Raw genomic sequence first — 15,375 nt, 5'->3', positions numbered from 1 at the left:
GGTCAAACAAAATCTCATCCTCTTAAATACAATATCGGTGTACCACAAGGGAGTACTCTTGGTCCATTACTGTTTCTTCTTTATATTAATGATCTTCCACTTATATACAACTATTCTAACGTTTTATTGTATGCAGATGACACTGTACTCTTTTATTCCGACTCAAACCCTAATTTTGTAAATGCTAAATTGTCATCTGATCTCAAAACACTCCAAAATTGGCTAATGGATCACCACCTTAGTATTAACATGAAAAAGACAATGTATGTATTTTCATTCCCCCAGGAAGCAACTCCAAATGTGCAACACAATCATGTTCTCTGATTACAAACTGCAAATGTATGTATTTTCATTCCCCCAGGAAGCAACTCGAAATGTGCAACACAGTCATGTTCTCCAATTACAAACTGCACATAACAACAACCTATAAATATCTTGGTGTGCTCTTGGATTCTCATCTTAATTACAAAGAACATGTCAACTCTCTGACCAACAAACTGCAACAAAAACTGTATGTCTACAACAAAATCAGATCATATTTGACAACCTCTGTTTCTCACACGTACCTCCATGCAGTAGTCCTCTCCTCTATCTCCTATTGTTTGCCTATATGGTCTCTCACCACAAATGATGTTCTTGATTCTGTGGCTCAACTGTACAACAGAGTTTTTAAAATTCACTGTCAACTTCCAGTTTGGACCCACCATTGTATAGCTCTGACCAGATCAAATGCTCTGACCTTCAACATCTATATAAGCAGTATGGCTATTAGATTCTATTTTCAGCTAAAAAACTTCAACCTGCCACCAGCTCTGTTGGCTTTAGTACCAACTACAAACTATCAAAGGACCACCAGATCTACATCGGCGGAACAGCTCCAAGTCCCTTCTTATAAAAACACTTATGGACAAAGATCATTCTTCTACATCTAAACTAATGTGTGGAATGATATCCCTCTGGGCACTAGAACTATCAGCTCAGAGATACTATTTAAAAAACTTACAGAGACAATTTATTGAATAGTTATTTGTGCAACCACTGATCTACCTTTCTCATTTGTCTGATCTTTTTATCTTTTTATTTATGTATTTATGATTTTATGAATGTGTGCTGTACATGTTAGGTTTATTGTCCACATGATTGAATGAAATGATTGATTGTGTGTAGGTTTATGTGTAAAACAGGAACCTGCTGTAAAACAGTTTTAACTGAGTCAGGCCTGGGGTAATGTGCAATTATGCTTTTAACCTTTTTCCTGTATAATAAATTAAATGAAATGAATTGATCTGCTGTGGTGACTCCTAGCAGAAGCAGGTGAAAGCAGAAGAATACAATTTAAAGATTTGTTCACTATTTTCAAAATCGCAAGCCAAAAATTCTTTGGATCAAGTGTTTCATCATCTTATTGAAAAAAAAAACCCACTCAAAAATCTACTTGGAAACAAATTTTGTTCATTTGTTCTAAAAGTGCACATTTTTTTCTCAGTCTGTTGGTATAATATGAGAAGAGTTTATTTGCATTAATCTGCTTGCGAAGCTGAGGGTCATCAGCATGACAGTGAAAAGTGTCTTAACACTGAATAGTAAATAATTGAAAATTAAAGTGCAGGTCTGTTACTTTCTAGAATAAAACACTTAAATTATGTGTAACATTTCTTATTACATTTTGACATGTCGAATTAGCCATTATACTGATTATTTTTATGCTGTCTTTTTCTCCTGTCATCATTGTGTTCTTATTATGAATCAGTTTTCCTCAAACTTGGTGGAGTGGTGGAGCACTGACCCAAGACGTATGTGTTATCTTTTGGGATTCATTTATGGACCACAAAGGAAATAAGTGTTTTCAATTTCTTTAGTTATACATGCATTTAGTTTTTTCAAATGTACTTATGTGTGTACATCCATTGAATTTTACTGAATAAATTCAATCAGGTCTATAACTCAATCCGATTAAAGTACAGATCCAAGATTTTTCATTGCGAGGTAGGGTTTAAAAAACATTTTTGTGAATTTCTCAAGCAATAATGCACAAAAAATTTGGGGAGAGATTTGGTGCGGAGCCATATAATAATCCAGATTATGTTTCATAAAAATGTTGAAAAACCTCCCTCACAATGTTAAAATGGAAAAAAAAAAGAGATTTTAAGACGAATGTTGAAGTAGATCCAAATAGAAGGGTGAATCCGCAGGAACAACATAAAAAAAGAAGAAGAAAAGAATTGCGAATAAGAATGGGTCGTGTTGGCGGCGGAATGCGCTCTCCGGGTGTCCTTCTAGTTACTAAATACATTCACGTGATAACAGGTTTACGTGGGAAAGGGCGTGCATGTGACGTTTTAGACCCCCCCCCCCCCCCCCCAACTCTCTCTCTTCCACTCCCTCTGTCTTTCCTTCTCACACACGCACAGGCTGTGAGCGCTTTAGTTCAGTCTGGCTGAACTGGTCCAAAGATGCTTTACTAGTTTGTGACGGACAACAATGCAGAACGAGCCGCGGAAGTATGGGAAGGTAACTTTACGCACGGCGCAAAGGGGAGTCGGGAGCGACATCGGCATGGATCAGATGTGTGCGCATCCTCGTGGAAAGTCATTTGAAGAGGAGACATGAGCAGCCGTGCCACAGGAGGGTCCACGGTGTGGAAATTGTAAAAGTTTCTCAGTGGAATAACGGCTAAGATTCAAACATTCAGCGGGAGTCACTTTTGGAGATGAAATTACGCACGGGGTTCTTTTAACAAATGCCATCTTGAAGTCCTGTTTGCCGTTCTACTGTCGCATCTTTTCATCAGTAAGCGAGTGAGTGAGTGCTGTTACCATCTTTCACCCACAGAGTGAAAGCCTTTCTCTCCTTCTGTGCGCCAGCGTGGGGCCACAGGCCAACCTGGCTGAGGATGTGGGGAGGAGGTTTCTCATATCTGTCACCGCGTTGTTGACTTTTCTCCTGGTCATTATTGACGTTCAAGCCAGCGGCGAATATTGCCACGGTTGGCACGACTCTCAGGGCGCGTGGAAAGAAGGATTCCAGTGTCCGGAGAAGATCGATGGAGAAGACGCGATCATCTGCTGCGGGAAGTGCGAGCTGCGGTACTGCTGCTCCAGCACGGACGCACGGCTGGACCAAGGCAGCTGCGACAACGACCGAAAGGCTCCGGAGCCCGGGACGGCCAGCAAGGAGGACAAGGACACCGGAGCAGGTATTTTATGTCCGACAACTCCATTCGATCCAGGACAGGGATTATTACAAATACGCGTAACGTCTTTGCACAATACGCACGAATCCTTAAATTCACAAACTTCAGATGTTATCGGTTAATGGAGCCACCAGACTTTTATCTGGAGGTGGATCTGCCGGTTGGCAGTGACAGCTGCACAGGACAGCAGGCTCCTCTAAAAAGCAGTTAACTGCTCTCACAAATGGCAAACTGTGCCGCGCGCACTTTATAAATAGCCGTGTTTGTTCTGGCTGTGAGAGCCACAGGCCGGGCTCAGATCACACTGTCCCCACGAGGATCAAGTTTGGACTTGACCGGATCTTGGACAGTGGCTGAGTGAGGCGCTGACAGCTCTTCATGAAAACACAAATCGCGTCACGTATCATTTCCTACAAGGCTCGCGACGCACTTTTCCCACTCTGGAGGTCCTCCTGCCCCACTCTGGCCTTCCACGGAATTCATGCGCGGATTAAAGTGGATCATGTATATATACTACGCGTAAATTGTTGTAAGCTCAGAGAAGCATCATCACCTGTTGCATCTCTTTGCTTTTGAAGTGTTTCACAACTAGGTCACTCAGAGTGCACACCTCCTTCAAGGTCCAGCAGTTCTCTGACATTTTCCTTTCTTTGATCCCAGTTGTTGACCAATGATCCTGATCCCTTTTCTTTGATCATGTTCCAAATCTGTGATGCAGATTCCTATTCTTTGATCATGTTAGAGATCTGTGATCACGATCCCTTTTCTTTGATCATGATCCTGACCAGCTGTCACTGACCTGAGATCCTGCTTGGTTGAACTACAGCCTAATTTACAACTTGATGATCAAACATGTTAAAAAAATAAGAATAAAATACTTACTATGTCAGTCTCAAAAGATCTTTGATTGTTATCACTGAACTTTGATCCTGATTGCCAACCTTTGATTCTCACAAAGAGCAAAGGAATCAGGAGCAGAGATCAACAATGACAGAAACAGAAACAGAGATCAAAGAACAAAGAAAGCATCAGGGGCAAGATATTCAGGACCAAGTAAGCACAAAGATAGAAGATCAAAGATGGAATCCACAATTTATACAACTCTTTATTGACCCACGGCCTTCATCTCCACCAGATTTAATTGAAATTCATGCCCTTTTTGCGATATCCTGCTGACAAAATAAGAAACAGCAACTAAAATAACGGCAGTTACTAAAGCCTTGTAGAGGTGTGTCAAATGACATAAAGACAACTAGAAAGGCACTAATGAAAATGCATGACTGCAATGCTTCTCTCTCTCTCGTATTTATCTGGATGCAGTTCAAAATGTGATGATCTCATCTGATTTAGGGCATCTTAATCATAATAATCTACATCATAATAGCCAAGTGGCCTGTGTGTGCACGCATGTGTATGGCTTTGATCACGCAGAAACCTGGGAGAGCCTACATTTGCTGTTTGGTGTACTTATGTATTTTGGGTTAAGGATGAATGCTGCAAAAATGTAAAGTTCATAAGACTACTTTTTTTTTTAGAGAAATTGGCCATTTTAGCTAACCAGTAAACAATGGATGTTGTGTTGCAATGCATCATGGGAGTTTGGGGGTTTAAATGTTATTATGGTTCATGGTAGGTTAATGTTAGTGTTATTTATTTATTTATTTATTGTGTTTTTGTAATTGGTTTAGTCAGTTTATTTAGTTAGTTTTGTTGCTGGTACCATAAGTGAGAATCATCTTTATATTAAAAGCATGAATGTGTGTGTGATTTTATATACTAAGTTCAATGTAAGTACACAATATAATTGTAAATACGTTAAAAATACATGGATGACACAAGAATGTGAGAACACTTATTACCTCCGCCAAGGAGGTTATGTTTTCGGTCGAGTTTGCTTGTTTGTTTGTTTGTCTGTCTGTTTGTCAGCATGATAACTCAAAACGTTTTGAACGGATTTTGATGAAATTTTGTGGAGTGGTTGGAAATAACAAGAGGAACAAGTGAATAAATTTTAGTGGTGATCTGGAATACGATCCGGATCCAGGAATTTTTTAAAGGATTCTTCACCATTGTGGGATAGGGGGAATTTTGACATTCTAGTTTCTAACTCCACAAAAACAAGGCAGAAAGGCTTGAAAAAAATTAGGGTGTAACATAGTCAAATGTTCTATCAAACAACAAAGTTTGGTGATGATCGGATCCGGATTCTGGATCGGGTGGGCCCAGAAAAAAATGAGACGGGCCCAACCTTTGGGGTTGTAGGTAATTTGTAGGTATTACACCATTTGAAAAAGTATGCCTCGTTTGGACATCGCAAGCGTTATCACTTAGCCTACAGCACTGGCAAAGTGAGCACACAGACGTGACACGTCAGACACAAGTACTCTTCATGGATAATGCAAGCTGCAGTGCAGCGCCACACACACACACACACACACACGCACACACACACACACGCACACATTCAGTGCAAGTCTGGTAGCCTACTTGGCTCGGCCTAAACCTAAAACGTCAATAAGTATTTAAATAAGGCATTGTTTCAAAAATGAATTCCAAGTTTAATGATGAACACATCTCAGCCAACTGCACAGACGCTGTGTGCACAGTTACACAGACGCAAAGTGTCAGACACAAGCACCCCATGGACAATGCAAGCAGCAACGCAACGCTTAGTCATATTCAAAATATATCTGCAACATATATCCTAAGAAGGTTTGTCACATTGTGCTCAGAAAGAACAACTCGAGCTACAAGGGCGACCTCTAGAGGAGAGTGCAGCATTGCTAAATGTAGGACCTCTTTTGCCAAATCTGCCTTTTCTGTTGTTGCCTCTAGTCAGTGGAATATCTTACCAAACGACATAATGAAATGTACAACTTTTCCAATGTTTGCACAGCTGACAAAGAAATGGCTTTTATCAAAGCAAGTTTGTACCCACCACTGATGAATGCATGTGTATGAGAGTGTGTGCTCGTGAGAGCACAGAGTGCAGGCGTCTGAAAAATAAGATTTGTATATATAATGTAAGCGTGAGAATATAGTGTGAAGATGTTTGAAAAGTGTGACTATGTGTATGTGTGTATGTGTGCACGTATGTGTATATATATATATATATATATATGTGTGTGTGTATATGTGTGTGTGTGTGTATGTATGTGTATATATATATGTGTGTGTGTGTGTGTGTGTGTGTGTATGTATGTATGTGTGTATATATGTATATATGATGACTGTGAGTGTGAACAAAGTGGTATCTTTTGTATATGTCTTTGAATTGATAAAATGTTGAAAGTTTTTATGAATGGTATACTTGAGGGGTGAGGTATTATATGTTTACAGTATCAATAGTCTTTGTGCTAAATGGATTTTTTTTTCATTTACAAATGCTGTTATTTATAGTTAGACATCAACCTGTCCAGGGACTACAGGTGGAAATTAGTATTTTTGCTATAACCTGGCACAATGCATGTTTCCTGTTTTTTTTAGGTCAATGTATTATTGTGCACTGTCCCTGAGAAATAAAATCATACCATCATACCATACCATGAAAACAGGTTGGCTCGGCGGCCAAATTAAAAACCATCAGAACGGACACCAACATGATTCGTGGCAGTTGCAATATAATATTAACAATTAGGCCTATTTAGAAGAAAAAAGTAATTAATGGTCTCACACTACGTTTGATGAATCCTTTTTAATGCTACAGCAGGAGACGACGGGGGTTTTTGTTGAACTCTTTTATCACGTCATCATAGTCCACGATTCAGTCAGTTCTCATTCAAGGAAAGTGCATTCAGTCTGTGAGTCAACATGGATGTTCTGGTGGACGTTTTTATCCGATTAACAGTAGAAAACAGCGAATCCACGAAGTAGTCAGCGCTATTTTTGCAATTATAGTTGTTTGTAAAACTCCTCACTACACACTTTATACACTTTTCTCAAACAGGCATGAACATTTTCTCACTTTTCTCTCTTGTGTAAACACTCTCTTTTTTCTTGTGTGCGAGAAGATTATAAACAGACACGCGCAGAACACAATGCACGTACTCTCCCTTCACTCACTGCCTCTGGAGGTACGGATGCTGGACCCGCAAAGAATCCAAGTCCTCTCTCGGTGGCCACGGAGCTCTGCGGCTGCAGTCAACAACCGCATCAAAACAGGGAGCGTAGTCTCTGGACCTGTTGCCAGATTTGTCTCAATTCCGCAAAGCAGACAGGAGAACGGTGTGAGTGGCCCACTGCTGTGTTTACCGAGCCCGCAGAAAACGCATCGGAGGCAGTGAGAGCAATCGCGGTGATGCCGACTCGTGCCGCGACCGGCCTACCTGATAAGAACGCAGAACACAATGCGCCGTTAAAAAAAAGCACGCAAAATTGCTCTAAAAAAATCTGCGAAACTGCGAGGCCGCGAAAGGTGAACCGCATTATAGCGAGGGACCACTGTACTCTGAAAATGAATTAATAAAAATCACAGAAGATGAACCATATTTTTTTGACAAAATTTATTAATTGTCGCTCAGTGCTAATGCAATACCATATCATAGGAATACAATGAGGCAACAACAGGTGACTGTCGAGTGTCGACTCAGCCTTCTCATTGGATGGGGCGGGCCTGGCTGACAAGTGGGCGGGCCCAGGCCCATTCAGGGCCACCCCTGGCTACGCTTAAGTCCAGAATATGTAAAAATATAGGGAAAATAGAAAATGTTTCAGTGAGGTGACAAATGAAGCTAGAGATGCACAACTAACACCAAATTGTAGCTGAATCTGTACTGATTCAGTGAGGTGTCATCAGATTTGATGTAGCTTCAAATGTTATGGAGCTAGATCCAGAAGAAAACCGCCATTACTGAAAAATCGTTTTTATACAATAACCTTTGAACTAATAAAGACATAAAAGTGATTCCAAGTTCTCGTGGTATGTTTTCATGGTCAAGGATATCAAATATACAGGAAAGAAAAGTGTATGTATCATAGTTTTGGTTGTAACACTGAATTGTTGAATAGATCACTGTGCCAAGGAGGGAATCTCTTTAGGGTCAGTGACCCTATGGCCTTGGCGGAGGTTTACACTCTCTGAGTGCTTCCAGTTTCCATTGTGGTCCATTTAAAAACAAAATGACAAAATAGAATAATAATAATAAATAATACTGATCATAATAATAGTGTGTATATGATAACAAGAACCTAAACAATTTATAAATACATTTAGACAGTAAATTAACATTACAAATTACACAATTAACAGGAAAAAAGGGTTGAGTTCCTCTTCTAAAAATTGTTGTGGTTTAAGGTTCTAAAAACATTCTGGACTCACACGCCATTCCAACTCATTATGGAAACTTTGCATAATTTATTACCACCCTTGAAAAATTGTTGTGTGGGCCGCTGAAGAGGAGGTACTGCTGGCCCACCACCACCAGAGGGCACCCGGCCTGGAGTGGGGGCTCCAGGCACAAGAGGGCGCTGCCGCCTCACAGGAGCCGCCGGGGTGACAGCTGTCACTCATCACCTATGACAGCTGTCACCAATCATCTGATCTTCATCTGTATATCAGCAGGACGACATCTCCACCTCTTTGCCGAGATATCACTATTCTTAGGAGGTAACGAGCTCAGCCGATTGACTTATCTTTCTGACAGCAGAATATTGTTGCTTTGTGTTTTTGACAGCAGAGTGAGTGCTTGCAGCTGGAGACCGAGTTGGACTTTTCTCCTACCTGTTGATAAGTAACCATACTCCTGCATTTACCAGCTTTTTTTGATGAGAGGTGGAGGTGGATTTTCCCACCATACGTGTTGCTGGGTGTAAACCCACCTACATCTAACTGTTTTTGTTCGGTTCGGTGGCGGAGGAAATCGTGTGGTTCCGGTTCTGCTTTGGACAGACGTCTCTTATCTTCGAGCCTGCCCACATGACACGTTCTGTACATTGACTTCATTGCATACTATTGTGACCTGCCGTGTTTGTTGTGCTCATTCACAACAGTAAAGTGTTGTTATTTGACTTCCTCCATTGTCCGTTCATTTGCGCCCCCTGTTGTGGGTCCGTGTTCCTACACTTTCACAACAGGATATCTCGGCCAGCGTCATGGACCCCGAGGGACGTCACCCGGCTGTTGAACGGCCAATGGAAGAGCAGGGCGCACAGGCGTCTGCAGGATGCATGATCGGTGAGTTGCAGCGAATCCTCACCGCTTTTACTGCTCGGTTGGATCTAATGACCGAGCAGAACGTCCTCCTTAACCGCAGGGTGGAGGCTCTCGCCGCGCAGGTGGAAGCGCGCCCCCAGGGCGCTGCTGCGGCTCCCCCTCCTGTCGATCCTGTGCGCAACAGTGACGTTCCACAGGTCGTTCAACGACCCCTCCCACCTTCCCCTGAAGCATACATAAGCCCTCCAGAGCCGTACGGGGGTTGTGTGGAGACGTGCGCGGACTTTCTTATGCAGTGTTCGCTCGTCTTCGCACAACGTCCCGTCATGTACGCGACTGATGCTAGTAAGATAGCTTATGTGATTAATCTGCTTCACGGTGAGGCACGCGCTTGGGCTACAGCGCTCTGGGAACAAAATTCACGGCTCCTTCTGACATATGATGGGTTTGTGAGGGAGTTCAGAACAGTGTTCGATCACCCAAATAGAGGAGAGACCGCTTCAGCCGTGCTGCTGTCAATGAGACAGGGGCGCCGGAGCGCAGCTGCTTATGCAGTCGACTTCCGCATCGCGGCTGCGAGGTCCGGCTGGAATAGCACTGCCCTCCGTGCCGCCTTAGTAAACGGACTGTCGTTGGTCCTGAAGGAGCACCTGGTGGCTAAGGACGAACCGCGGGATTTAGACGGGCTTATCGATCTCGTTATACGGCTAGACAATCGGCTAGAAGAACGCCGTCGGGAACGAGACGAAGGGCGTGGCCGGGCACGCGCCATCCCTCCTCCTTCCGGTTCCGACCGAGTTCCGCCCTCCCCACGCTCCACGGCCTCTACGCTCCGTGTGGTTACAGCTCCCCCTGCTGACGAAGCTATGGACACGAGCAGGGCCACATTTAGGCCAGCAGATAGACAAAGGAGGCTGGTCCGCGGAGCGTGCTTTGTTTGTGGCTCGATAGAGCATCAAGTGAGAGACTGCCCCGAGCGGTTAAACACCAACGCCTGCCCCTAGAAACTGGGCTAAGGGTGGGCCAAGACATTCACGTGGGACATACCCATATTGCCACACGACTCCCAGTTACGATCCTTTATGGGGATTTAACCCTTCAGGCCCCAGCACTGGTGGACACGGGCTCTGAAGGGAATCTGCTAGACAGCAGATGGGCCAGGGAGGCAGGGCTCCCTCTAGTGGCGCTTACTTCGCCAGTGCAGGTGCGGGCACTAGATGGCTCCCTACTCCCTCTAATCACACACAAGACACCACCAGTAACTCTGGTGGTGTCAGGAAACCACCGGGAGGAGATCGAGTTTTTTGTGACTCCTTCCACCTCCCGCGTGATTCTCGGGTTCCCCTGGATGTTAAAACACAATCCCCGGATCGATTGGCCGTCCGGGGTAGTGGTTCAGTGGAGCGAAACCTGCCATCGGGTATGTTTAGGTTCCTCGGTTCCTCCCGGTTCCCAGGCTAGGGAGGAGGTCAGAGTCCCGCCCAATCTAGCGACGGTGCCGGTGGAGTACCATGACCTTATGGATGTGTTCAGTAAGGATCTGGCGCTCACCCTTCCCCCGCACCATCCGTACGATTGTGCCATTGATTTGGTTCCAGGCGTTGAGTTCCCGTCCAGCAGGCTGTACAACCTCTCACGACCTGAGCGCGAATCAATGGAGACCTACATCCGGGACTCTTTAGCTGCCGGGTTGATCCGGAATTCCACCTCCCCGATGGGTGCAGGTTTCTTTTTTATGGGAAAAAAAGATGGCGGGCTCCGTCCATGCATTGATTACAGGGGGCTGAACGAAATCACGGTTCGTAACCGATACCCGTTGCCCTTGTTGGATTCAGTGTTCCGCCCCTGCATGGAGCCCAAATATTCACTAAGCTGGATCTTAGAAATGCGTATCACCTGGTTCGGATCCGGAAGGGAGACGAGTGGAAGACGGCATTCAACACCCCGTTAGGTCACTTTGAGTACCTGGTCATGCCGTTCGGCCTTACAAACGCCCCCGCGACGTTCCAAGCATTAGTTAATGATGTCTTGCGGGATTTCCTGCACCGATTCGTCTTCGTATATCTGGACGATATACTCATTTTTTCTCCGGATCCTGAGACCCATGTCCGGCATGTACGTCAGGTCCTGCAGCGGTTGTTGGAGAACCGGCTGTTTGTGAAGGGCGAGAAGTGTGAGTTTCACCGCACTTCTTTGTCCTTCCTGGGGTTTATCATCTCCCCCAACTCCGTCGCTCCTGATCCGGCCAAGGTTGCGGCGGTGAGAGACTGGCCCCAACCAACAAGCCGTAGGAAGCTGCAACAGTTCCTCGGCTTTGCAAATTTTTACAGGAGGTTCATTAAGGGCTACAGTCAGGTAGTTAGCCCCCTTACAGCCCTGACCTCTCCAAAAGTCCCCTTCACCTGGTCGGATCGGTGCCATGCCGCGTTCAAGGAGTTGAAACGGCGCTTCTCGTCTGCACCCGTTCTGGTGCAGCCCGATCCTAGTCGCCAGTTTGTGGTTGAAGTGGACGCCTCGGACTCTGGGATAGGAGCTGTGCTTTCCCAGAGCGGAGAGACCGATAAGGTTCTTCACCCGTGTGCCTACTTTTCCCGCAGGTTGACCCCGGCAGAACGGAACTATGACGTCGGCAATCGAGAACTCCTTGCGGTGAAAGAGGCTCTTGAAGAGTGGAGACATCTGTTGGAGGGAACGTCCGTGCCATTCACGGTTTTCACTGACCACCGGAACCTGGAGTATATCAGGACCGCCAAGCGGCTGAACCCCAGGCAAGCCCGCTGGTCACTGTTCTTCGGCCGTTTTGACTTCCGGATCACCTACCGCCCCGGGACCAAAAACCAGAGATTGGATGCCTTGTCCCGGGTGCATGAAGACGAAGTCAAAACTGGGTTGTTGGATCCACCGGAACCTATCATCCCGGAGTCCGCTATCGTGGCCACCCTCACCTGGGACGTGGAGAAGACCGTCCGGGAGGCCCTGGCACGGAGCCTGGACCCCGGAACCGGGCCAAAGAACAAACTTTACGTCCCACCAGAAGCCAGGGCTGCAGTCTTGGACTTCTGTCACAGCTCCAAGTTCTCCTGTCATCCAGGGGTGCGGAGAACTGTGGCAGCTGTCCGGCAGCGCTTCTGGTGGGCATCCCTGGAGGCCGACGTCCGGGATTATATCCAGGCCTGCACCACCTGCGCCAGGGGCAAGGTCGACCACCGCAGGGCACCGGGACTGCTCCAGCCGCTGCCTGTGCCTCATCGCCCCTGGTCCCACATCGGCCTGGATTTTGTCACGGGCCTCCCGCCGTCCCAGGGCAACACCACCATCCTCACGATAGTGGACCGGTTCTCCAAGACGGCCCACTTCGTGGCCCTCCCGAAGCTCCCGACGGCCCAGGAGACAGCAAACCTCCTGGTTCACCACGTCATCCGGCTGCATGGGATTCCAACAGACATCGTCTCCGATCGCGGCCCCCAGTTCTCCTCACAGGTCTGGAGGAGCTTCTGCCGGGAACTGGGGGCCACGGTGAGTCTCAGACCAACGGGCAGGCAGAATGGGCCAATCAGGAATTGGAACAGGCCCTGCGCTGCGTGACGGCAGCGCACCCGGCGGCCTGGAGTACCCATTTGACCTGGATCGGGTACGCCCATAACAGCCAGGTGTCTTCTGCCACCGGCCTCTCCCCTTTTGAGGTGTGTCTGGGGTACCAGCCCCCGTTGTTTCCGGTGGTGGAGGGAGAGGTCGGTGTGCCCTCGGTCCAGGCCCACCTGCGGAAGTGCCGTCGGGTGTGGCGCGCCGCCCGTTCTGCCTTGCTGAAGGCCCGGACGAGGGCAAAAGCCCATGCAGACCGCCGGCGGTCCCCGGCCCCTGCCTACCAGCCAGGGCAGGAGGTGTGGTTATCAACAAAGGACATTCCCCTCCAAGTGGACTCCCCTAAACTGCAGGACCGTTACATCGGTCCCTTCAAGATACTCAAGGTCATCAGTCCAGCCGCAGTGAGGCTTCAGCTTCCGGCCTCACTGCGGATCCATCCGGTTTTCCATGTGTCCCGTGTAAAACCGCATCACACCTCACCCCTCTGTGCTCCTGGACCGGCACCGCCTCCTGCCCGGATTGTCGATGGAGAGCCGGCTTGGACTGTGCGCCGGCTCTTGGATGTCCGTCGGATGGGCCGGGGCTTCCAGTATTTGGTGGACTGGGAGGGGTACGGACCGGAAGAACGCTCCTGGGTGAAGAGGAGCTTCATCCTGGACCCGGCCCTCCTGGCCGATTTCTACCACCGCCACCCGGACAAGCCTGGTCGGGCGCCAGGAGGCGCCCGTTGAGGGGGGGGTCCTGTTGTGTGGGCCGCTGAAGAGGAGGTACTGCTGGCCCACCACCACCAGAGGGCACCCGGCCTGGAGTGCGGGCTCCAGGCACAAGAGGGCGCTGCCGCCTCACAGGAGCCGCCGGGGTGACAGCTGTCACTCATCACCTATGACAGCTGTCACCAATCATCTGATCTTCATCTGTATATCAGCAGGACGACATCTCCACCTCTTTGCCGAGATATCACTATTCTTAGGAGGTAACGAGCTCAGCCGATTGACTTATCTTTCTGACAGCAGGATATTGTTGCTTTGTGTTTTTGACAGCAGAGTGAGTGCTTGCAGCTGGAGACCGAGTTGGACTTTTCTCCTACCTGTTGATAAGTAACCATACTCCTGCATTTACCAGCTTTTTTTGATGAGAGGTGGAGGTGGATTTTCCCACCATACGTGTTGCTGGGTGTAAACCCACCTACATCTAACTGTTTTTGTTCCTCGCCAGCAGTACCAGATCCGACAAGCGGAGGCAGTGACCACCTGGGAGTTCGGGACTTGGCGGCTCCAGTATTCCCGGGGTTCGGTGGCGGAGGAAATCGTGTGGTTCCGGTTCTGCTTTGGACAGACGTCTCTTATCTTCGAGCCTGCCCACATGACACGTTCTGTACATTGACTTCATTGCATACTATTGTGACCTGCCATGTTTGTTGTGCTCATTCACAACAGTAAAGTGTTGTTATTTGACTTCCTCCATTGTCCGTTCATTTGCGCCCCCTGTTGTGGGTCCGTGTTCCTACACTTTCACAACAAAAATGTCAGATACCTATTCTATAAACACTACCCAATGTAGAGCCTGTGGATCCTCACAGGCAACATGCTAGTACAAATAAAGGGTGGATTTCTATTTATTTATTGGTGGGGGGGTTCATTCATTCTATTAAAACACCAGGCTCTAAATGTAAAGGGGCCGTATAATGCACCTTCTTACTGAGCTCATACATGTCACCATGTATAAAAAGTAAAGTGTGTTTTCATAGTTTTTTGGAGGAGACTGCATTCAGAGAAAAAAGACAACCAAGAACATTTTGTGTGTAAGTCATGATTTTATTGATTTAGGAATGGTGTGAGAAAGATGTCTGAGTGAAAAGGGCATGAAGGCTACAGTGCTGGAGTAGACCTAGAATCTTCAAGGGATACATCCTCGCTGCAAAGGAAACCCCTTGAAATTTATAGAGGCTAGACCTGTTCAAAATGTCAAATCTTACAAAATCTTTTGGACCACATGTTGTTCTTGTTCCACTAATAAAATAAAAGATCTGTGCCAAATTTTATTGTAATCGGAAATTGTTTCGGGGTCCCCCACCCATCCTCTGTCTTCCTGTTACTCCTCTTTCCCCCGAGTGAGGAGTTGTACTGTCTGATGGCTTGAGGGACAAAGGAGTTTTTCAGTCTGTTGGTCCTGCACTTGGGAAGGAGCAGTCTGTGGCTGAAGAGGCACCTCTGGTTGCTGATGACGGTGTGCAAAGGGTGACTGGCATCCATAATGTCCAGCAGTTTGTCCAGCATTCTCTGCCACCATCATCAGAGAGTCCAGCTTCATGCCAACCACAGAGTCAGCCCACTTGATCAGGTTGTCCAGCCTGGATGTGTCCTTCTTGGATGTGCTCCTCCCCCAGCACACCACGGTGTACAAACTGATACTGGCTACCACGGACTGGTAGAACATCCATAGGAGT

General features: G+C 46.8%; 1 protein-coding gene across 1 annotated transcript in view; it reads left to right on the top strand.

Annotated features, from left to right (window-relative positions):
• Positions 1–2,363: 2,363 nt before the first annotated feature.
• LOC117509568 (protein shisa-2) overlaps positions 2,364–15,375 on the top strand; it is a 28,435-nt gene continuing 15,423 nt past the window's right edge. The window contains 2 exon segments of the mRNA XM_034169309.1: positions 2,364–2,909; positions 2,912–3,196. Coding sequence (XP_034025200.1) covers positions 2,894–2,909; positions 2,912–3,196 — 301 coding nt within the window. The 5' untranslated portion in view covers positions 2,364–2,893.

This window comes from Thalassophryne amazonica, chromosome 1, assembly GCF_902500255.1.
Source record: "Thalassophryne amazonica chromosome 1, fThaAma1.1, whole genome shotgun sequence".
Taxonomy (NCBI): domain Eukaryota; kingdom Metazoa; phylum Chordata; class Actinopteri; order Batrachoidiformes; family Batrachoididae; genus Thalassophryne; species Thalassophryne amazonica.
The sequence above is the reverse complement of the archived record's forward strand: the minus strand, read 5'-3'. Positions and strand labels throughout refer to the sequence as shown.